The sequence below is a fragment of the Ananas comosus genome, linkage group 14 (genome assembly GCF_001540865.1).
Source record: "Ananas comosus cultivar F153 linkage group 14, ASM154086v1, whole genome shotgun sequence".
Classification (NCBI taxonomy): domain Eukaryota; kingdom Viridiplantae; phylum Streptophyta; class Magnoliopsida; order Poales; family Bromeliaceae; genus Ananas; species Ananas comosus.
The window spans coordinates 7112349-7136876 of NC_033634.1; the positions used below are offsets into that span (position 1 = coordinate 7112349).

The window sequence follows — 24528 nt, forward strand, 5'->3', positions numbered from 1 at the left end:
TTAGGATTTTATTAGGGCTAAGTAAATTTATTTAATATTTAAATATTAGTCGGTAAAGATATAAAGTTTAAACAATTGCCGCTAAAGTATAATTAAATATTAATTAATAGCGGCCATTTCATAATCGCCATTACTAAATTGCCACTAAAAGGTAATTTTGTTGTAGTGACTAGGAGAGTGGTGGACACTCTCGTCGGAGCAAACGAAGGGTTTCGTGAAGTCGCGGTGGGTTTGGCTTCATTGGAATAGGAGAAAATTTCTCCTAAGTGGTTAAATGTCTTCGTTTCATCGCATCGCATGCATATTCATGCTAGATAGAATTTATGTGAATTTTAGAATGCTTAAAATGTATATGTTATATATTATGAAAATTCATCTCTATATAGTAGAGCCTTATATGGACTTAATGTGCATGTGAGTAGCATTCTTCTTGTGGTTTGGAAACATGTCTCATATGACGAAAATGACTTGAATTATGTATTCTTGAATACTAAACTCATGCTTGGACTTAGTGGGCAAAAGTGCCATAAAGGGGCACTTGAACTAGTAAACGGTGAAACTGCAATATAGAGACATAGAAATAGGCCATTGTGACATCGACTATATTCCGTGGTTTAGACACGATGACATAGTGATAGGCCATTGAGACATAGGTTATATTCCATATTTTAGACATGATAATTTGATACTTGAGACAGATTTTACGCTTGCTTGCCCTTGTGCTCATTCGCACATGCTTGTGAGGGTCGCTCCCTACAAACCGGCACTTCGGAGATAGCCATCGCGACATATGCTCGCCCGTGGGGGATTGGGCGCNTAAAAAATTAAGCTCATGATTAAATTAATTGAATCAAATTATAAATTTATAACTGTGAACTTAATTTGTTAACTGTGAATTTAAAGAGCTTAATTCTTTTTAATTCAAAGTATTTTTAGTAGTAAATTTGAGTATATAATTTGAATATAAAGCTTTCTTTTACAATGTGAATTTGAATTTAACATTCAAATATGGTTAAAATTTATCATTTATTGAATTGAGAATAATTGATGCGAAAGGTATTTTGGTAATTTTAAGAGTACCGACAAAATAAAGGGGTGAAACAAAACCAACAAACATATTTGCTTAGGCTTAGTTTGGTATTGAGGTCTATCTAACATTATTAGATAAAATGCAGTTAGGGTAAAAACATATAGAAATATGCTTCTGCGTTTTCTGGTAGGACCGCAGAAAATATATCATAACCGATTCATCGCAATATGCGGTTATTACGTATTAATATTTTTCCATCGTACTTTTTCACCACACGTAACGCAATCTTTCCACAATCCCAAACGAAGCCTTATAATAATAAAAATAGATTATCTACATACCCCATTTCTTTTCATATCCAATCACATCCTCCTCCCCAACCCAATCCCTAAGCTGAGGGCTCACCTACAAAAATATTATAAATTCGTTGATTCCTCGATCAATCCACGGCGCAACGGAGTCACACAAAGATGAAAACCCTAAATAGTAAATACCCATTTAGAGATCCACCAAGCAATCCCATAGCTAACCTCTGAATCCAAAACTAAAAAAATAAAAAGAAAAAAAATAATTTATCTCAATCACTAAACAAGTGAAAAATGGAGCAGAGATAGAATTTAATTGACAGAAAATATCATGATCGTGCTAAGTATAATTATTAAATTGACAGAAAATAAATTAATAATTAATAAATAGAATAATTATTAGATTTAATAAAACTGCTAAAATTGTGCTAAGTATATAAACTTAAATAAAAAGTTTAAAAGTTCAAAAGTCTCTTCTTTTTTTTTTAATAAAAAAGGGGGCCAATTATTTTTTTATAAAATAATCTTCTAAAATTTTATTATTTGCGAAATAATCTTGCCAAAATTATATTTGAAAAACTAATCTCTTAAAGACGGTGAATAGTTCACCACCTTATAAAGACGCTGAACAATTCACCACTTTTCTAATTTCTCAGAAAAGCGGTGAATGACACCGCTTTTCACTTGTTTATTACTTCTTTCTATCATCCTAACAACCTCATAAATATTTCAACAAAGATCCTAATAATCTACGTACAATTTACCCATACAATCCTAACAATCAAAAAGATCCTAATAATCTATCCATACAATCGTAATAATCAAACATCACATATAATCTTAACAATTTGAAAATCCTAATAATATATCCATAAAAAAAAATTCTAATATTTACAAAACAATCCTAACAACATCATTTTTTTTTATTTCCCATATAATCTACTTACAATTTTAACAACCTCATTTTTTTTCTCTTTTTTTATTTTCCGTATAATCTACGTACAATTTTAACAACTTTATTTTTTCTCTTTTTTAAAAAATTATGAAGAAGACGGTGAATGATTTACCATCTTAATACATATTTGATAGGATTGTTTTGTAAATTATAAAATTTTAAACGATTATTTTGTAAAGAAGTACTAAAATAAAATCGCTAATAGCTGAGGGAACGGGCATTTAAGCGTTTTATATCTTCCCGTCTCTTTTTCCATTCTTACGATCCCTCTAGAGTCTAGACTCTCTCCCCTCCATCGATATTGGCAAATTCCCGGCCGACGTCGACGTCGACGTCGCCGCCACCACTCTCTCTGCCACCGACGCAGCCGCAACGTTATTTCGGTGCGTTCGGATTTATGTTTTCTCTTTCTTTCTTTCTTCGCCAAAGTCACGGTGAAAATAAAACCCTAGGTCTATTTTAAACATCTTGGCTAGATTTATGCTTTCTCTCTTCGATTCGTTGCTTTTGATGCCCTAATCGATCTAATGTGTTGACCTAAAAATAAAAACCCTAGTTTATTTTTTTCTTTTAATTTTTGGTTTAGTTTTGAACTTTTGTTTTCTCTCTTCAATTCGTGGTTGTTGATGCCCTCATGGACCTAATGTGTTGATGTAAAATTAAAATCCTTAGTTTGTCTTTTTCAATAATTTTTTGTTTAGTTTTGGATTTATGTTCCCTCTCTTCAATTCGTGTTTTGCATGCTCTTATCAGCTTGATCTGTTGATGCTAATTTGTAAACCCTGATTTGTGTTTTTTTTTTTATGTTGGTTCAGTTCGGATTTATGCTTCATCGCTTCGATTTGTATTTTTTTTTACGCTCTAATTGGCCTGCTGTATTTCTCGTATGCTTAGACTTGTGCAACAAAAGAAGAGGACAAATTAAAAAAAATTATTATGCACGTCCTAAATTGCTTAGGCTAGTACTGTTTGTCATTTGCATATTAACCTATAGACTAATTATTTCAGATGAAAACGTTTTCCATCAAAACAATCACCAAGATCTTGACGTTGAGATGTTTTTCATTGAACAAAGTAATGGTCCAAACACTTCGAATGGTGGTACATTGGGAAGATCAAAGAAGCAGAAGTCGCCATTTGGAGAGAATTTGATCAATGAACAATTTTGTTCAACCTTGCATTCCCTTGAAACTACATTTAACGATGCTAATGGGCACTTTAGTCGGCTTGCTAATTGTTTTCAATTCATAGTTTAAAGAGATACTAAAGATTGAGGAACTTGCGGATGGGCAAGTAATGGATGTTATTAAAATCCTATCGGGTGATCCTACCAACTAAACACGTTTTCCTCGATGCCCGAGCATTATAGAAAGGAATATATTCTTCGTATCTTACGTGGGAATGGTTAAAGAAATTGTGTTATTTGACTGGTTTGAAAAAGTCTAAAGTTGGCTAAAGTGCACGGAGCTGTTAGAGCCTAGGCGCAAGGCGTAAGCGTGCACCTGAGAGAGGAGCGGTGTACAACTCCTTAATATACTTTCTAACAATTGATAAATGGCACTGAAGAACCCTTTACATTCATACTATCACAACAAACATTTTAAGTATCCAATAATCATGTTATTTGGGGAAGAAAAAGAAGAGAAGAAAATAAACCAAACAACATATATGATAATGTTAAAAGAACAGATTAACACAAGTAAAATGTAAAGACAAAATACTTTGTTGTCTCCAAATAAAGTCTAGTATGAAGATAATGAGGAATGTAAAACATATAGGAAAGTTTGATGTCAAAAACATATAAATTTAGAATTTCTCAACCAGTTTGGCGGGTTTGATGTTAAGAGCATATAGAAAATTTGTGACAGATGAGGAGAGGAGCGGAGATGACAGAGGAAGGAGAGAACAAAGGTAAGCAAGAGGAGGGGGGTGGGGGAGTGACTGAGAGAGAGATAGAGGGTTTAGGGTTTCTCAACACTTTAGTTTAGGGTTTAGGATTTTTTTAATAGTTTAAACCCATTAGACCCAATAAAAATATAGATCCATACACATTATACATAAGGTGCGTCTTGTCTGCGCCTTGCGTCTAGGTGCCCAGGCATGTGCCTAGGTGAGGTCGCCTACCTAGGGACTTCCTAGGCACAGGTCAATGGGCTTTGCGCTTAAGAGCCTAGAGGCGAGCACCACGGTGCGCCTTTTTTTAACACTGCTATGGACTATTTACTATTTTGGCTTGTCTTTTTGCATTGCGTGGACTTTTAAGACTTCTATATTATTTACTAATGTAGGTGTTTAAGCTTGTACTTTTGGATGGTATCACACATCTGGATGGTATCATGATGTGTGGAAGTTTGTAACTTCCTATTAGATGTTGATTCTGTATGATGCTTTGTTAACTTGGAAACTTGTAATGGTAGTATGGTACTTAGCATGTTTTGTTAATTATGAAATATCTATGATATTTTAGTATTAGGCAAGTGAAATGTTGGATGTTATTTTATTATTGTGGCTTTATGTGATGTTTGGTTAATGATATTGCTTATGAATGTGTTTTTAGTTTGAAATTTATGTTTTTTTGTATGGTTGTTTGATCATGTGAGATGGTCTTTTTCTATTTNTCTGTACACGTGCCGGGCAGGCTTCCGCTGTGTCCCGGGGCATGACAGATTATTTTGGTATCAGAGCCTAGGGTTGAGTCTTAGTGGACCTAGCAGACCTTAGGCCGGTTGGACTATAGGAAATAGGCTCGTGAGAGACGAGGTCTATTTGACTTGTAAGCGAAAGTATCTTGATTGGGTATCCTTGATAACTCTAGAAAGTGGAGTTAAATCGAAGTGTATAGCTTCTAACTTCGCGGAGGTTACGTTGGCGGCCGACAACGTAACATCGGGAGTTAGTAGTGAAGGACACTTCTTTACTTTCGCATGATTTGGGTATTATCTTCTTGAGCGGGGATTCGATAGCGTGGGTTTTACTAACTTGCGTTTTTATAAAGTTGTAGTGCGATGCCGATCACTCACTCCCAATCAGCTAGAGCGGATAATGCGGCACACTTGGAGGATGTCAAGACCTCCACCACCTCCGGATCCGGCGAGGTCCGTGAATTGAGGGGCCAGCTTGCGGCTGTCAAGCCCTGGGACTGGCGGAGGCCGTTCCGGTAGAGCGCCCAGACCCGCCATATGTCTACACATATAAGGCGTCTACGATAAAAGCGGAAGTAAAGCAAGAGGTAGAATAAATAGAATGAATAGCAACTAATGATATCAGAGCAAGTAAAGTTCTATCATCTAAACCAGAGTAAAAGAAACATATCTAAACAATAAAAGTAATCATAAGTAATACAATATCTGTCTCAAAGGTACACAAAAGGGGGGTCTGTAGTATACTGGTACAGCTCTCATCTTCTCCAAAAAGAAATACATCGAGAGGTAGACCACCTAAACTCGTCACTCGCTGAAGAGCTAACTCGAAGTAGCGCCCTTCCTACGGTCCCTAGCCTCTCCCGGCGTGGAAGGCTCTGAAAGAAATCATGAAACAGAGGGCGTGAGAACTATAATTTATAGTTCCCAATGGGCAATTACTGACATCAGCTCAATGCACCACTAGGCCCCAAAAGAAAAGGGTAAGTAACGACAATAATAATAATAAACAATAAAGAGTGAGTATAAAAACTGCTGAAAGAAGGCATAAATGAAATACTATACTACTATGTCTCGAGTAAGCTTGATGTCATGGTGATGTGCATCTACGCTATCATAAGATGATATGTCCAATGCATACTAATATGCCTTAACATAATGAACAAGTAACCTTCACGATGCAATAGGTCAATGCATAAGGAGTACGCTCTATCAAGCAACCTAGTATACTATGATGCAATGAATGAAACAGGCAAGTATACTATATATATCCCAATGCTATATCATGAGCATGTCAAGTAATCCAACTACTAAGCCTATCTAGTAGTGATTATTCATTCACAACACTGTGTCGATTTTCATTTCCAATTAAGGACCTACNCCAAGCTATTTAGGTGACACTATAGAATACTCAAGCTTGTACTTTTGGATGGTATCACACATCTGGATGGTATCATGATGTGTGGAAGTTTGTAACTTCCTATTAGATGTTGATTCTGTATGATGCTTTGTTAACTTGGAAACTTGTAATGGTAGTATGGTACTTAGCATGTTTTGTTAATTATGAAATATCTATGATATTTTAGTATTAGGCAAGTGAAATGTTGGATGTTATTTTATTATTGTGGCTTTATGTGATGTTTGGTTAATGATATTGCTTATGAATGTGTTTTTAGTTTGAAATTTATGTTTTTTTGTATGGTTGTTTGATCATGTGAGATGGTCTTTTTCTATTTATTCTTGTATGGTTTGAAACCAATTAGGCTTTATGAATTTTTTTCATGTTTGGTCTTTTTATTTAAGTCTTATATTGCTTATTAATGTAATTAATCAAGCGCAAATTATACTGTTTTATAGTTTATTAAAAATAGTGTTAAATATATGACTACAAGAGCAATTTTGGAATAGGCTATAATACTTTACTCTCAGTATTACTAAACTTTATAAAACAAACCAAACATACTAATTTTGTAGGCACCGTAATCCAATATTACATTACTGCACCGAACCAAACGTAGTAATGTAATATTAGTAGCAATTTGATTTAGAAATCTCCAGTGATTTAAAAAGGCGCGCCTCGGGCGCGCGCCTAGGCGCCTAGGCGCTAGGCGAGATCGCTCGCGCCTAGGCAGCTCCTAGGCGGGCGACCTCGCCCAGGCGCGCGCCCGATGCGCCCAGGCGCTCGCCTTTATTAAGGCGCAAGGCGCGCCTGATGCTTAAAAAAAAAATTATCATGGATTGGACTTTGGATCCAACATCCAATAACCCGTTAAGTGTAAAAAAAAAAAAAAAAAGAGAAAAGAGAAGCCCTAATTGATCGAACGCGAGTCCTCCGCCCCCTCGAGCAACCCATTTTCCCTCTTTCTCCTTCTCGCTGGGTCTCCAGAGCCTCCGCTGCTTCGCTGCAGTGCTCCGCTCGAGCTTCGAGCAACCATCCGCCATCTCCGCGGCTTCGGTGCTCCGCTTGACAGCTCGAGCAAGCACCCAAGCTGCCCAAGCATCATCTCTCTCTCTTTCTCGCTCGGTTCAAGTGTTCAACACTTCAACCCATCGCGTCGCGCGCTGGGCGAGGTGCGATCTCTTCGGTCCATGTATTCTTTTACTGAGAAATCCCTCTTTTATAGTTCTTATCCTTAAGAAATTAGGGTTTTATCTTATGTTTTTCTTGCCTTGTCTTTTGGGTTATACCTAGCTTGACTAAGCATTTCTAGATGTTTAACAAGGGAAGAGTATAGAAAGTGAGAATTATTGGTTGCACATAAGAATCTTGGAGCACAAGCAAAAGACCTGGTATTCGATGGTGCGGCACCCTAGGTGTTTTCTTTTTTTTTTTTTTTTTATTTACTACAGGTTGCGCATACTGTGGCAACTAAACCTTGGCTGAAATCACAGCAGCACGCTAAGTTCGTTAGCAAAATCTTTATAATAGGACTACTTAAATTTTATTTTTATTTTTTAATTTCCTACATGTTGCACGTATTGTGGCAACTAAACCTTGGCTGAAATCACAACAACACGCTATGTTCGTTAACAAAATCTTTATTACAGGACTAGTTAAATTTTATGAAACTGAACGCTTCATGGTTTTCACATCAGTGTTTATTAGATGTGTTTGGGGTTGTTTTTGTTTGGTAATCTGCTTAATCCTGTAATAAATCCTTTTGCTATTCATAAGTTTTTTTTTTTCTTATATAAAATTGTCTGTGCTAAAATAGAATAGATAGGATGAGAAAGTTAGTTCTGGCTTTCTTGAGAACTCATAGGTGTTGTACCTATTGGTGTGTTAGATGCTTGTTATATTCTATACGTGAATAGAGTCTGGAAAGTTCTTGCTATACGACTTGACTTTTTCACTCTGCAGGGTTTTTATATAATGCCTTCCTTAGCTACACAAGGCCTAACTCTACCAATATTTCTAATCCCCGCAAGGAGATACCAAGGCAAGTAATTGCATTTTACAGTTGTTCTTTTTTTATTACAAAATGTCATCAAATTGTAGTTATTGAATTCACAGATTTTCTTTTTTCTTTTTCATTTTATTTTACATTTAAATGTGAAAGCATGTAATTTTAGATTCTACTTTTTATTATGCGAGATCATTTTCGTACTTCTCACTTAGATTTAGATTTTGCAATTATACATATAGTTTTAGCTATTTGGTTGAGTGACGATCATGCAAGACATTGTGTCCTGCTTTTCAAGTTGGGAAGGAAATGCAAGAAAAGCAAGCTATTCTATCTGCAGGCTTAAAAATCAAGCACACTCGCGTTTGTAATCAAAATTTATTCACAAATAGTCTTGACGTATGAGCTGTTGTTTTTCTTCTTGGATGGGAATTCGACTAAAATCTAGTATTTGTTATACGGTGGATGTGTTGTGGAGAATAAATCCCTTAAGAGATCTGGATATTATCTGTTGTAGATATATGAGTTGTTTCTTTTATGAGTGAGAGAGAGTGAGAGTGAGAGCGAGAGCGTTAGCGTTTCTTTGATCTTTCCTGCACGTGAGAGAGAGAGAGAGAGAGAGAGAGAGAGAGAGAGAGATTCCTTGATCTTTTTCATTCCCATAGATAGTGTCTGATCTTTTCCATTCCTTGCAGGAGAGAGAGAGAGAGAGAGAGAGAGAGAGAGAGAGAGACAAGGGGGAAGGGGGGAGCTTCTGAAGTAGACTAAGCCTTAGTGTGTTCAGCTCATGAAAGTTTTCATCTCATTTAGGGCTTGTTCTTACATCTATATTAGAATTTGACATTGGAATGAGATTCACTGATTCTAATAGTACTAGTTTGTTTTATAGAAATCGGATTCCCATTCCCATTCCCCTCTGGGAATGACCCAATCTATTTATGGCCCAATCCTGCTTTGAATTCTGGATTGACCCATTCCAGATTAAAGTACTCAAAAGTCCTCCCTTACAAACACCTCTCCCTCTTCTCCTTTCATCACTCTCCTCTCCCTTAATCAAAACTCTCTCTCAAAATCCGAGGTGTTTCAATTGTCCATTCCGATTTCCATTTCAATAATAAACCAAATATTTTTGGGTGATTTGTTGTTTCATTTTCCATTCCAAGCCATCCAATTCCACTTCACTTTCCCATTCCAACCATGAACTCTATGAACAAGGCATGCTAAATTGTCATCAATAGAGACAGAGACATTGTTAAGCGTGCAGAACTGAATGTTGATCGAGCAACACAAATTGAACCTATCGATTTGCTCTGATTTAGAAATCAATTTTTACCTTGTAGTCGGTTCAGTTTTGGCTTGAACAACTTTCATTCAAAAAAAAATCATTCAATTTCAGTTTAGATTTTTGAAGAACCAATGCTTCGGTTTAATTTTGGCTTGGATAATTTTCATATGAGCAAAATTCATTTAATTTCAGTTTAGATTTTTAAAGACTCAATACGTGATAACTCGTGTATGTGTATAGACGGTAAAATGTGTTGATGTGCATATGTAAGCAAATGCATTCTTACTATTTTACCTGCATACTGTATTTAGGTTGGAAGCGCAAAACTAGGTTTGTCTAGGCTGAGTTGCCCAACTCGTCAGCTCGGTCCAGACCTCTTTGAGTAAGTTTTGGGAAATTTCAAGTGAACTAAAATAAAAACCTTGCCTTAATGTAGTTCCAACTTCGACTTGGGTTTGGTGTGCAACTGCACTAGAAAGTTGTAGGCCCATATATAAAATGATTGTAGATAGGAATGTGTGGCATGCGAAAGTTAATTGGCTTGCCGACTATGAATGTTGTTATTAAGGTAAGATAATTTGAAGTAAAATTTAGGAACCATTATTGGTGATCCCTATTATCTCCATGTTTCAGTTAATCTCTCTTGTTTGTGCTTCAAAAAACAATGCAATGGGCCTAGTAGGGACTCCCAATTAATGGCAGGGTAAAAAAAATTGTTGATTTTGAGTGCATGCTAGACATGGAAAGCTATTAAGCTACCACTGAACTTATTAACAACAACTTACGTCTTGTGGAACTGTAACTTATGCAATTCTGTGTCGATAAACAAACCTAGCAGGCACAAAAAAAAGAATTATCATTTTCTTTCTTAAATAGTTTGTTCAGTTTTAACTGCTAAATTGTCTTGTTTAGCGAACGATCAAGCCAAATTTAGGTGCTAGCTCTAATTTAAATGTAGGCTGAGAATAGGGATGCAAATGAATTCAGGTTGGAGATCCTATGCCGATCTGCCCCTAGTGGGGTGGTAAGTGGGAAACAAAAGTAAGGGGGAAAAAACTGCCCCGATCTCCTAAGAAATCGAGGAGGATGTAGGGAACCCCTTCCTTTGATTTGCCATAAATCTACGAAAAACCTGCTTCCGCCTGATCTACCCTCAATAGATTGGTTTCTGCATGAAAAAAAGAGAATGAAATCCAACCCGCCTTGCATCCACACCTATCTGCCAAGAAAACGGGGTAGTAGGTGGGGGGCCCTTTTGCCCCACGATACGCCGTGTTTGCATCCCTAGTTGAGAACCACTAAGGATGGCCAACCTTCCTTGGAATGTAGTAACTTAAACGGCATGAAGTTGCGACTTGAGATTTTTGATGTGCCATCTCCTTGATTATGATTAAAAATAAAGAAGAAAACATGGCTGAAATGTGTCTTAAAAAATAAGAAGCTCATGGAACAACTATTTGGAAAGGAAAGTAATTACAGAAAATGTGTGTCATAAGAGATTGGTAGTGGATTGGTAGTGTAGAATCAAGGCTTAAAGTGCCGTGGCACGGAGAAGTGCCGTTGTCTGCCTGGCAAGGTACGGCACCGGCACGCTTGCGTGCCGACACATGGTACGCTTCTGTACCGATGGATATATATGACCTTCTACTAGCACGCTTTGGCACGGACTTGTTTTAATATTTTGTGTTCCAATAAGCTCTTATAATATTATTTTGAAAGATTTAATCAAACAATTATGAATCTTTGCTATATATAGCTTACTATTCTCATCAGTTAATAAACTTGTAAACTTTTTTGTATGTAAAGTACAACTATACTCGATGCAGAATAAAAATATTTACAGGTTAAAATTTTAAAATGCAAAGGCACCTTTTTTTCTTTCTTTCTTTTGACCATATTACAGTCTTTCTTTCATAAAATACAAAAAAAATAATTTTCAAAAAAATTTTAAAAATTATTTGAAAAAATTATTTTAAAAAGTATTTGAAAATTTATTTTTTTATTAATTTTTTTCAAAAAATTNTATTTGAAAATTTATTTTTTTATTAATTTTTTTCAAAAAATTATTAGATCTACCAAAAAAACAAGCGATAAATTATATGACAAATAAATTAAACAAATTTAAGTATCAATTGATTTAATTTAGTTTTTAATTTTATTAGTATTTTCAATCTTCTAATGCAAAAATAAAATTCTATATTTAATGTGCCTCAAAATTTGTTTATTGAGTTCGATTTTGTTCCCCTAATTCGCCAAAAGTTTCGCGGCGCGACAAATTTTGATAAAATAATTTGTGAACATTAATTAATTTGATAAAATAATTTTTTTGGCCTACCTAACAAGTAGATTTTCGATTTGCAATGCCTTTGAGAGTGTGGGGTACCTAGGATACTTCTTGGTGCCCCAAAGAACAAAACAAAAAAAAAAAGCAAAAAGCAAAAGAAAAAATGTGTGCCGGCACGGCACTGTGCTGCGGCACACTCCTACATATTGCTCTGTCTCGTGTGATACGGCGAAGCGTGCCGTGGAAGAGAGAGGGGGGGTGGGGGGTCCAAGACCCCTTTTGTACCATGCCCCCTTCTTGGGGGCACGGTATGTGCCGGCACTTTAAACCCCCCTTCTTGGGGGCATGGTACGAGCTGGCACTTTAAACCCTATGTAGAATGGCCCATGGGAGAACCGGAGAAGGTATTCATACAACAAATCTCACCAAAATATGTCCTCTCCCAGAAAACTAACTAATTTTTGGAGCAAAGTAATTACACAAGTTGGTGAATTGGTCTTCTTCCAAACCTTTGGGGAATACTGAATTCAGATAGCACATTATGGAGGATAACTGTCTGTGTTCTCTAGCTGGATATTTTTTATTCCAGTGTTAGATCATATATTGGTCTGGAGCTCTGGGTCTAGAAACTGCACTAAACACATTCTAACAAGTTAATTAGCTTAGTAGATACTGGCTCCACATTAAATTTAATAAGTACATTTTGAATTCAATAATTAAACATTTGATGCAATTGATTAGCTTTTTGTTTATTTTAAAATACAGGCATGGACTTGCAGATTTGTTCAATTGATAGCACATCATGGAGGATAAACGTTGGTTTAGAGTATTTGTTTTAAGTTCTTGCCTTTTCCTATAGTTGATTAATCAGTTTATTTAAATCGTTCATCAACAAGCTATTAATTGAGGAAAATTTGATTCGACTATGTCCATAACTGGTATAGATGAATAATACATCGTCTACTGAATAACCAGACAATTGTTATTAAACATATTATGTTTCTGTATGTGAATAAAAAGTGGATATTTGATAAAAATATTGCTAGTTTCTTGTCTGTTTCTATCTGTAAGCAGAGAGAAATTTAAGTGAGGAGATGATTTGAGCTTGTATTATATATGATACATATAAGAATGCTCTTTTTGCAACTAATAGAATGAAGTTGCATTGGCCTTTGATCTCATCCAGAGTATATGTGAATCATATTCATATGTGATATGGCATTTCTTCAACAGCAAAACTTGCCGTGCGTTTTAAGCTGATGTTCAAAATCATTATTTTGTTATTATGATAGAATGTGCCATGATGGAATCAAACCAGTTCTAGTGTTTTTTTTCTATTTTTTCTTTTTTTCTTTCTTTTCGAAATTCAAAATACTGCAAATAAATGTTTATATTAAAAAGTCTGTGTCACCTAAAAGATGCCAGTCCGATGCGTCTATTGCTATATGAATTTGGTTTGTTACATCTTTACTGATGAGTTTAATTTTTAACTTTTATACAGAAATAGTTCTTGTTAACATTTGAGATAGAGAGTGCTATATTAACTAATTATTATCCAAATGCAGGTGAAAGGCTGAAAGGTAGAGCAACATCCAGTTTACAAGCTCAACAAACTTTACCTACTTCTGTTTCATTTGCTCGCAAAGTGCCATCTAAAGCAAGTATATGTGCTGGTAATATGGTATGTTAGTCTTTGCTTAATCATACCTGGAGTAGGTCTAGTGTACTATCAATTCAGTATTCTATGGGGGTTGTACTGTTAGTCTTATTTTTGATGTTAGGGCGTCCAAAATCAAGGATCCATATTGTTGGACATGAAACAGGGTGTTTGAAGTATCTAGAAACATTAAGTAATGTTTTTCGACATTATCTACCTAGTGATCAAATTGTTTAGAGTTGATAGTTTTTAACAGTCTGTATGAGTTTTTATGCTTTATCAATGTTTTAAGGTAAAGCTAGTTGAACTTTTGATAGAAAATACGTGGAACTATTTAGATCAGGATTAACACCTCTGGTCTTGAATTGAAGAATAATCCTATCCTCAAGTTTTAAGGTATCCGATTTTCATCCAATCATTTTATAGACATTATGACGAGATTTGATCACTGGGTACAGATGTCAAAAAAATATGAAAATTTGCTTGTAGATACTTCAACATCCTAGATCATATTTAACCGTTCACATTGTAGACTCGGATTTGGTAGCATAAATAACGAGACTGGAGAACCAAAACCATAATACTTAGGGCTTTGTTTGGTTCACGGTTTATAATATTCTAGTAATCCTCCATATATTCTATTGAAAATATTCAAATCATCACCATTCAACTGTAGTTTGATAACGGAAGGTGTTGGTAAAATAATGGAATCATTGTAGGTTCCTAGCTAGTAGGAACGCTTGATTACTATGGGTTAGGAGATATTCTCGTTCACATACCTGATGGGAATCATTAGTGGTCCATAAATAAGAATATACAAGTTCCTAACAACCTCTCAACCCAAGTGACATGATAAGTTAGTAACAAACTTATCATTCCAAATATAAAATATACAACATTTCCGGAATATTACAAACCTTAAACCAAACGGCCCATTAGTGATAGTATATAATCCCTGCTATCATGCTGGTTATCTTGTATGTCCTTATTGAACACTGTACCCTTTAAGAGTAGGGAGAGAAGTGGGGGCTAAGAGGGACGGAAAAAAAAGAAGAAGAAAGACGACGAAAAAAATGGCATGGAGAACCTTACCTCTTTGCAAAGGTCGCATTACTATTTGCTTTTGTATTCGTGCCAAAATCTTTCTGCTGCTTTGGCAATGAAATGTTTTTAAAGCAATTCTTGAAAAAACAAAGGGGGATAAATTGACAGCTATTTGTTTCCTTTGAGGAAATCATCAAACAAAAGTTGATGTTTTATTGATTAATTTAAAATCATAATATCATACTTGTACACTTGTTAGTTTGGACGAACAAAATTTGCACGTTGCGGATGGAAAATAACTAGCAGATATTGTTATTTTAAGATCCAGTGCTTTTATTTCGTCGGAATTAAGCAAGTCTAATGAACCGTCTTGTGTTAGCATTTATTATGTGTGCGACCTGCCTGTTGATCTAAACCATTTCGTCTGCTTATCCTCATCTGATTGATTTGGCACATTACTTCGGTGCAGAATTTTAGATGCTACGCAACCCAAACCCAAACATTGGAGCGGAAATCACCGACGATCACCAAATCTCAATATGCTCCTGTCAAAGGTAATTTATAGCATTTAGCACAGCTATTCTCCTTTATTATTCTCTACTATTATTATTCTATAACCATTTCATTTTGGACAATTTCCGAATGAATTACAGGGAAGGCAAATGGACTGAAACTTGAGTTTGGGGGTGGAGGACCTCCTCCGAATGACGGTAGTGGCGGAGGCGGGGGCGGCGGCGGAGGCGGTTGGGGCTCTTCGGGTGGATTTCTCCTTTTTCTATTCCTCATGTTTCTAGATTATCTGAAGGAACTCGATGAAAAGAGTCAACGGCGGCGTCATCAAGATGATTACAGTCAATTGTTACTGTAAAGAGAATTTACAATCTGTCCATCTTTTTAATGTTTCGTAGGATGCGGCCCATGTTTTATAGGAACTAATTCTTTTAGGTTATTTGAATGAAAAGAGCACTCGAGTATATTATCTTGTTCCTGTGTGGCTGTGTTTAGTACGCGAAAGTAGACTTTGCAAACTTGTTCCTTATAACTGTATCCAGCTTCTTGTGTTTCAAGGCGCTTTCGCTTCTCATGCTTTTCTCGTCCTCGTACGGCCTTGTTCGGGTCGATGCGCTTTTTGTTTATTAAGGACCAGGGTGGTGGGGTCTTGCCCCAGCCAAATAGATATTATTATTTTTATTATTATTAGTAGTAGTAGTATTTCAGAGCATTGAAAGAGTTAGTTAAAGAGTTTTGAAGCACTTTCGGAATGTTGTTAAAAAATTTATGTATTGGAGGATGTGTTTCGTGTGGATGTAAATTAAAGCTTTCTGGAATTTCTTGCTGAGAACAGTCCCCGGTAACTTTTTATGGGCCGATGACACATCTACTTGAGAATGATCCTTAAAAATATCCGTATAAATCACGTATCCGAATAATTGATGAATCCGTTTTTTAGCCGTATTTTTCAACGAATTTAAAAATTAGAAAACAAATTTTATCCGAATTATACCCGTATCGAATTTGTTGTGAAATATCTTAAAAAAAAAATAAAATTATAAAGCGTTTTGAGAATCCAAAAAATTTGTGAAGGATTAAGCTTTTCAGAATTACAGTTGTTTCACAAAATTTAGTTTGACATCGGTCCAGCCAAGCTCGTAGTTTTTATGAAATTTACTCCCATTTATTTATTCCACGTCTTGCACTGATTAATGTCTCTATGGAGTATATATTAATTTATCACTTCCACTACCTTATCACTAATTGATTAGTATATATACAGATACTAATGTAATGCGTTATCTTCAATTATCTCAGAAGATTGGATGGTGAATTTTATCGTGCAACGTGCTATCATGAATAATCTCAAAAGATTCCATAGTGATGAATCTTATCATTAAATTCCAACGAAATTGACCTAGCTGGGTACATAATCTGCAGGCAAAGTAAATATAAATTTATGTGCGTGTTTATGCAGTAAGGGATCGTGTACTAGAATTTTTTTTCTTCTCAACTATTGATATTTGTGTAGCAAGGAAAGGTTTTGGGGTTTTTTTTTTGTATTTGGCCCCCTCAAAATAATTATTTTCATAAATAACCCTACCAAATTTATAATTGCAACTTTGGCCCTTTCCCCTCCACACAGACGCCATGTAAGCGCCACGTGAGTAAGGAAAGAAGTTGAATACGGTAATTCATTCATCGTATCTAAACATACTGAATAATTCACCGTGTCTTGGAAAAAGGAAAATATATTTATTGCGAAAGAATATAAATATTGAATAGGGGATGTAAGTATGGAACACGGTCAATCATTTATTATATATGTTTAAACACGTACGATAAATGATTCATCTTGTTCAACTTAGCGCTCCTTACGTGACGCTGATGTGACGCCTGCGTGTGGTAGGGATAAGACCAAAATTATAATTATAAATTTGATATGGCTATTTGTAAAAAAAAAAAATTTGAGGGGGCCAAATGCAAAAAAAAGCCAAAGGTTTTCATAGTCGTGGTCTGTAGCTTCTTCATCATTGCTTTTGGCTTTGGGACGAGTTGTGAAACAACATATCGAAATCTTTAAAAGCATAAGCTATTAAGGAATGGTCATTTTGAGTTTCGGAGATAATTGTGAAATAATTTGTCGATTTCTTTAAAAGTTTAAGCTATCGAGAAAAAAAAATCTTTACGTTGTTGTTTGTGAATTTGAGATTTCTCGATAAACCGAAAACATAGACTACAATTTTACAGATTCTACAATGATCGAATGTGAGTTAAACCACGTGTTTGTTACGTCATGCATCTAATTAATATAACAACACCCGATAGATATATCAGCGTCATTCATGGTTTAGCCTAATTAATATCTCCATATGATATTCCTGCAACTTGCAATCCTAATATTTCATCCTCTTCTAATTATCGACTATGCAATTTTAAAAGCAATTTAATAACATGTTTTAATAGGCAACAACTAATGATAATCAGAGCAAAAGAGAGTTTTACAATTTGATTCTCTCTATGTCTTGCCTCTCCTTATGCGCGCCTTAATTTCTTCGAGCATTTTATTTGATCACTTTTCTCTTCATTAATTGCAAAGTAAATAACAAGCATCAAGTAAATCTTTGGAACCGCATTTTGTATAACCTCTATGATGAGAAATAGTAGACTTTTGTCTCCAGTTACTTTGTTAAATAATGCGCACATTAGGATAAGTGCCAAATCTTGATAGCCAATGTATCAAGAACTTTTTTTCTTTTTTTTTCTTTTTTTTTTTTTTGAGAAATAGATAGCAAGCTGCTTGTTTCATTCATTAAGTAAAATGAATTAAATGTACAAGGTGGAAGCAGCTAAGGCCTCTGAAAAGCAGGCAATAAAGGTAAAATTAAGAAGCGAAAAAGAAGGGGCTAGGTGAGAAAAGAAAGAAAGAAAGACTAGTGACACATTAGAGTGGTGCGATCTAATTGCTCGTCAAAAGTTTGACACTTTCTAACGACCGGGTGGCGTTGGGCGGATTTGCCCGAAAAACGGAGTTATTTTTATCCCTCCAGATCACCCACCAGATCGCAGCTAGAAGGGTCAAGCCTTTTTTTCTCATTGATTCCACAGGATTGGCAGAAATTCTGAACCAAAGACTTCGGACGTCACCCGTGATGTCATCAGGTACGTCTAATCCTTCCACACTGAGGAGTAGGTATCGTACGAAAACATAGTTATGGAATAAGTGATCGCAACTTTCCGTTAGTATAACACAGAAAACATAGTGTTGTTCTACAAGCATGCCTTGGTTGAGCAATCTGTCGGCAATGAGTAATCTCTTCCGAAGTAACAGCTAAATGAAGACTTTGATTTTGACTGGAATTTTCAAACTCCAGATGTGCTGGTTCATTGGGACTCGCCAGCAATTAAAATTAGGAGTTATACACTTGTTTTACTAACCTTTTTGGATTGTCCACACACTACATGGCAACACTTTTAATAACGATTAAATGCATATAGGTCCTTGAAAATATAGTGAATTGCAAATATATCTCTATAAGGTTCAACTTTTATATGTTGTTTTTACAAAAGTTTTAATATTTTCAAATATATCCCTCTAGTTTGTTACGATTAGAGAACTGTTTATATTTTCAATTTTACCATCATAAATATGTCTCTCCAAAGCCATAATAGTATAATATAAGAGGAGTAAAAAATGTCAAAAACTAACCAGGGTTAAGTATTTAACATATGGTTAACTAAATTTTTCTAACGGATTCTATCGGCAGTGACATATTTGAAAACATTAGGACTTTTGTAAGAACAACATATGAAAGTTGAACTTCGTAGAAATGTATTTATAATTCACTATACTTATAGGGACCTATATGCAATTAACCCTTTAATTAATCACCATTCTCTTTATGCTTCGGCAATCCAATGGCTTGCTGAACAGGTAATTAGTTACTTAGTATAAAATTATACTTGTCATCCAGTATTTGAAATTGTATGAATTCTTTGATGGGAATTTATCGTTCATAATTTTTATATTTTCATTGTGTTTAGTAATATAGAAAAATTGTGTTTCATACTATAGAAAAAATAAGGAAATATTGTATTAAAGCAAAGTCTTACAACAAATTATTAGCATGCAAGAAAACAAATTAAAGGTGGTATATCTCAACCCTCGACTTCATGAATCATGACCAGGTAACAACATTCGAGCCCTTTACAATTTACTATCTCATATTTTTACTAAAAAGTTTTAATACACAGGAGTTGTACCATTTGAATGCTTATATGTATCGTCAATATTAAAAAATATTTATCAAAATTCGCTATCAAAATATGTAATCATCAGATTGTCCAATTAATCTATGGAGTAAATGTACTCAACACATATTCCCACCTTGCTACATAGGACGTCTTTGTCGTATTTGGGCTTTTAGATAACGAATAATAGCATAAACTTACAAATTTTGATAAAATCTTCAACTATCATTGATCTCAATGTATAGTTTGCAACCGACTGTGAGAACTGAGATTTTTTCTTTATATATATATTTGATATCTTTTTAAATGTTATGGTGTGTATTTTAATTTTAAGCTTGCCTGTCCAATTTCAGCAAAAAAAGATTTAAAATAAAATTTTTAGGTGATTATTACTTTTCACTTAAATGAATACTAACCCGCGTTTGCAGATATGATTGAGGAAAGTGGTTGGCTTCGAATGCGTATCGGACTTCGTTTCGCGCAATACAATAGCTCATTTTTGATGGTTCGACTATTCCAAGATCAATTGCGCTGACGGATTTTATGTTCGTCGCACGATTTTCGAGAAAATTAGTTTTATTGCTGAGAGAGCTTTTATTCCACGATTTTTATATTTTTTAAACGTGATCAGTGCATCATTTTGCATGAAATCTTACGGGTAGGGGTCTTTTTGCGAGAGAAGTCCAGAGGAGATGGACTGATTCGAGAAGCTGGAGCTTCGGAGGACGTAGAAGCAATTATTCTCCTAGAATATTATTTTTTTATGGAATAGAATTTAAATCGGGGTTTTTGGAACCCAACAAACCCTAACCCTTGATGGCCTCTCCTCCTTGGACCTCCTGACCCAAGCTTCGCCGTCGCCGATCGCCGAAGAAGGAGATGAAGCTCGATTTCTTCCTCTTTCTCTCTCTCTCTCTCTCTCTCTCTCTCTCTCTCTCTTTGGTGCAGTGAAGGGGACCAAGCCCAAGCCTCCCATCCTTGTGTCGCCGCTAGTTAGGGACCACCGCCGGCGTCACCCTCGATCGTGGGCAACCGTTCTTTTATGGTGCACGGCGTCGCCCCGCCCGTGGAAGTTGCCGCAGCCGAGAGAAGCCCGCGGGCCTTGTGCGACCACGGGGCTCCACCCGACCGTCGACCTCGCACCCGCACCGCCCCAAAGCAATGCCGTGGGTCCCAAGGGACCCATCGATGTCGCCCTAGGCCTCCCCAAGCCGCTATTGGGGCGCACGTTGATGCTCTAGCCGCGGCTGCTTGGGGAGCTCCGTCGCGCCGCTCTGCCGCGGCCTCCCGCGGGCGACCCTCGCCGTTGCTCCGTGGCACCCCTGATAGTCGCCGCCGCCGTTGAGCTCCACGAGCCCAAGCTCGTGCCACGCGGGCTGCACGACTTGAGGCGTCGCCGCCGATGCACTTCGCCCCCGGCAGAGGGAAGCACGGGGCTTCCCTTCCCCTCCACGGCCAACCCCCGCAGATGGAAGCGCCGGTAGGTCTTAGGTAGTCGACCGGAGTCCCTGCTCCCTGCCTTAGCTTCACTTAGGGCCAGTTTGACTCGGTTGGTATTTTTCGGTCATCCGGCACTTCCCGATCGATCCGAAAGTGAGCATGGCGATCCCCGCGACTTGTTGAACACGGTGCTCACCTCTATTGTTGCCGGCGACTCTTCGTCGCTGGGTTTCGGCTTTCCAACTTCCGGAAGCATGCCATTAGAGAGGTTTTTCTGCTGTTTCCAAGCCGTCCAACGATCGATCACGTTCTGGACAGTGAGCACGAGGATCTTTGCTTTGAGACAAGTCAAATCGACTAGTTGGATTGATTCGATGCGCTGCGGATTAGGGTAATGTGCTCGAAACTCATGTTGTATGCATTATTTGTATAGTGGTTGTTGCTTTGTTCGGTTATTTGCAAATAGTATGCAATGGGGACCCCGCGCACAGCCTTGGACAGCATGTAATCGCTGTTGGGTACCTCTTGATTGATCGTCAAAGGTCCGAGAGCCGTTGCGAAGTGGAAATGGGGTCCCACGGCGTCGTTTGGCAAAAATTCGCCGATCTGACGCGGTTTATGTTGCGGCTTTTGCATGTTAGCATTTCGAGCGCCCTAGGGACCCTGCCAAGCCTTGTTGACTGGTTACTACCGCCACCTTCAAAGTCCGAAGGCGGTGGATGAGCGGCGGAGGGGTTTCGGTGCGTTATTCAGCGAAATAGTCGGTAGAACGTGGGTTTGCGTCACGATGAGTTTCCGGTTGTGTGGTTGCCCCAAAATCATCGCCTAGCCCCGTTGGTTGGCCGCCAGGGTCGTCTCGTGTGTTCGAAGGCGACAGGTGAGTGGCGGAGGCTTCTGGTGCCAAAGTGGAAACTTCCGGAGGCTTAGAGCGAATTGATCGCCGACAATGATCGAGTTAACCTTGGTGCTTGTGTTTGCTGCCTGGACACTCAAATGGATGTGTTTCAGGGCAGTAGGTGACTCACGACATGAGTTGGTGTGTTTCAAAAAGTTTTGTGGGTCCCGCGGACATTCCGGTGTGTTTTCAAGATTCCCGACGAGTTTGAGAGTCGGTTTTGGGAAACCGATCCCACAGGTGGTGTTGGGTTTGTGAGCATTGTCTCTTGAGTTAGTAGGGTTGGTTCTGACTCGATGGACCTGTCGTAGGATCGGTTGACGGTTTGCACACCGCGAGAGCTTGGTGCAGCTGTGACACAAGTGGGTACTTCGATCCGAAGTCAGTTCAGTGGTGCACGCTCGGCGATGTTTCCTTTATCCCTACCTTTTACTGCTTACATATATACATATTCGATACTTAGAGCTCTTCACAACATGACTTCGATCCTTACTCTACTTAGTATACTCTCCCGCTTCTCATGACATAGAAATAGAGCGGTAGTGATACTTGCATTTATATTCCTGTTGATTTGAGTGGTCGGTGCCTGTGTACTTATAGTGTCATTGATCTCACACTTTCTAGTTGACTAGAGTGGTCCGTTCTCTTATACTCTTGTCGTTGTTGACCTGAGAGGTCAGTTCTCGTGGATACACCCTAGCGCTGCGTTTGGTTGGAGAACAAAATTTTGGAGAACAACTTTTATTGTTCCCGAGAATAAGGGATATTCTGGTACAAGATAGAACAATTGTAAATTTATGTTTGGATGCATTCGAGGATATTCTAGAGGATATCCTTAATAGCGTTTGGATAAAAAGTCTAGAACAACGTCTAAATATATTTTTAAAAATAAAATAATTAATTTATATTAGTATATTTTATATAAAATTATTTATAAAATTATTTCATATAGTAATTTATAATATAATATTTTATGTAAGAATCTAATTTAAAATAATATATTTTATTTTATTATATATAATAATTTATTTTATGTAATAATTTATTTTATATAATTTATTCATAATATATTAATGAATAAAGTATAATACTAACAATATCCCTATATTTTTAATTAATAATTAGTATAAATTTCAATACAAATAAAAAATATATATATAATTAAATATTAAAGTATAAATGATAGAGTTTAATAAAATAAAAAATATATCAAATTTAATTAATTTATATTATATAATAAAATTTAAGTATAAATATATTATCATAAAAATTTAAGTATAAATTTCAATACAAATTAAAAAATATATATAATATATGAAAAAATAATTTTATGTATATAATACTTAATATAAAATAAAATAATTAAATATTAATATATAAATGATAAAACTTAATAAAATAAAAAATATATCAAATTTAATTAATTTATATAATATAATAAAATTTATGTATAAATATATTGTCATAAAAATAATATTCATATTAATATATGTATTATTTATTAAATTTGAGCATTTATTTAATTTATTTGAAATTAATTAAAATAAAGCATAAAAAAAATAAAATGGCATAAAAAGAAAAAAAGAGACAAAAAAAACAAGTTCCGGCTTGTTCTCCATTTCATGGAGAACAATCTTAACGGGTTGTTCTCGGAACAACCCGTTAAGCCCGGAACAACCGGGTTGTTCCATTTTCCATTGCGTTTGGGAGGACAACGAAGGATATCCCGCCTTGTTCTGGGATATACTTCCAACCAAACGCAGCCTAGTTGACCAGAGTGGTTGATTCTCTTATACTCTTGTCGTTGTTGACCTTGTACTTTCTTGTTGACCTGAGTGGTCGGTACTTGCATACTTGAGAGGATTTTGAGTTGTTCCATCCTACTTAACTAGAGTGGTCGGTACTTGCATATACTAGAGAAAATGTTGAATTGTTCCATCCTAGTTGACCTAAGTGGTCGGTACTCGTGTTCCCTTATAGTTCGAGCACCTATTGGTCGGTGTGCCCCGAGGGGAGGTGATTATCGGCTATCCGCTGATGGTTGGCCATTGATCATATTCGCAGCGATCTCCACAGCTCGACAGCATTTCAAGAACACCAGCGGTCTGATCCCCCGCATAAGGGTGTTCTTTTTCAAAAAAGTGGTTGGTTGCCAACCCGTGAGCCCAACGGCCATTTGTTAGGATTATATGCAGACAAAGCAGTTATGGTTTGCCTTAGGTCCTTAAACTGATACTGAGGTCTAGATTGTGTATACTTGTGCTATCAGTTGTAGTTAACGCATAGTCATTTCTCTGTCTTCCTTACAGTAGCGGTTATTTATACCATTATTACAGTTGTTTTCAGTTCAGTTATCATACTATTGCACTAGTTTGACTATTGATTATAATTGGTCGCTGCTTCATTATCTCATTTTACAGTAGTAGTTTCTTTGGTGATTACCGGTGGATACTAGTCATTATTATCATGCCCGATTTACTTATTACTGCTGCTGTTTATCCTTCCTTCTGCTGATGGGTATAGCCTGCCTTCGTCGGCTTGTGGTACCCACTGGAAGGGGGAGACATGTTTACATGTTTTCACCCTCCCCACTTTTTCAGGAGATGTGGGTGAGATTGGTTTGGATGTAGCGTGAGGCCGTAGCTAGAGATTTCGATCTATGGTATTCCTTTTTTATTACTTCATACATAGTATCATATAGATATTAGTGGATAATATATATCTCACCCTATACTGGTTATTAGATATCTACTTCTAGTTCAGTTGCTAGTTTATACTTGATGTTTTAGATGATGTACGTATGAGTTTTGGATACTCATGATTTTGGAATACTCGTGGATTTTGGAC

The 24528-nt window shown here is 36.5% G+C and overlaps 1 protein-coding gene across 1 annotated transcript; it reads left to right on the plus strand.

Annotated features, from left to right (window-relative positions):
• Positions 7245-15687, plus strand: LOC109720776. Its single transcript, XM_020248089.1, has 5 exons — positions 7245-7500; positions 8291-8369; positions 13468-13583; positions 15073-15157; positions 15257-15687. The coding sequence occupies exons 2-5, from the start codon at positions 8303-8305 to the stop codon at positions 15469-15471; spliced, it is 483 nt and encodes a 160-aa protein (XP_020103678.1). The 5' UTR covers positions 7245-7500; positions 8291-8302; the 3' UTR covers positions 15472-15687.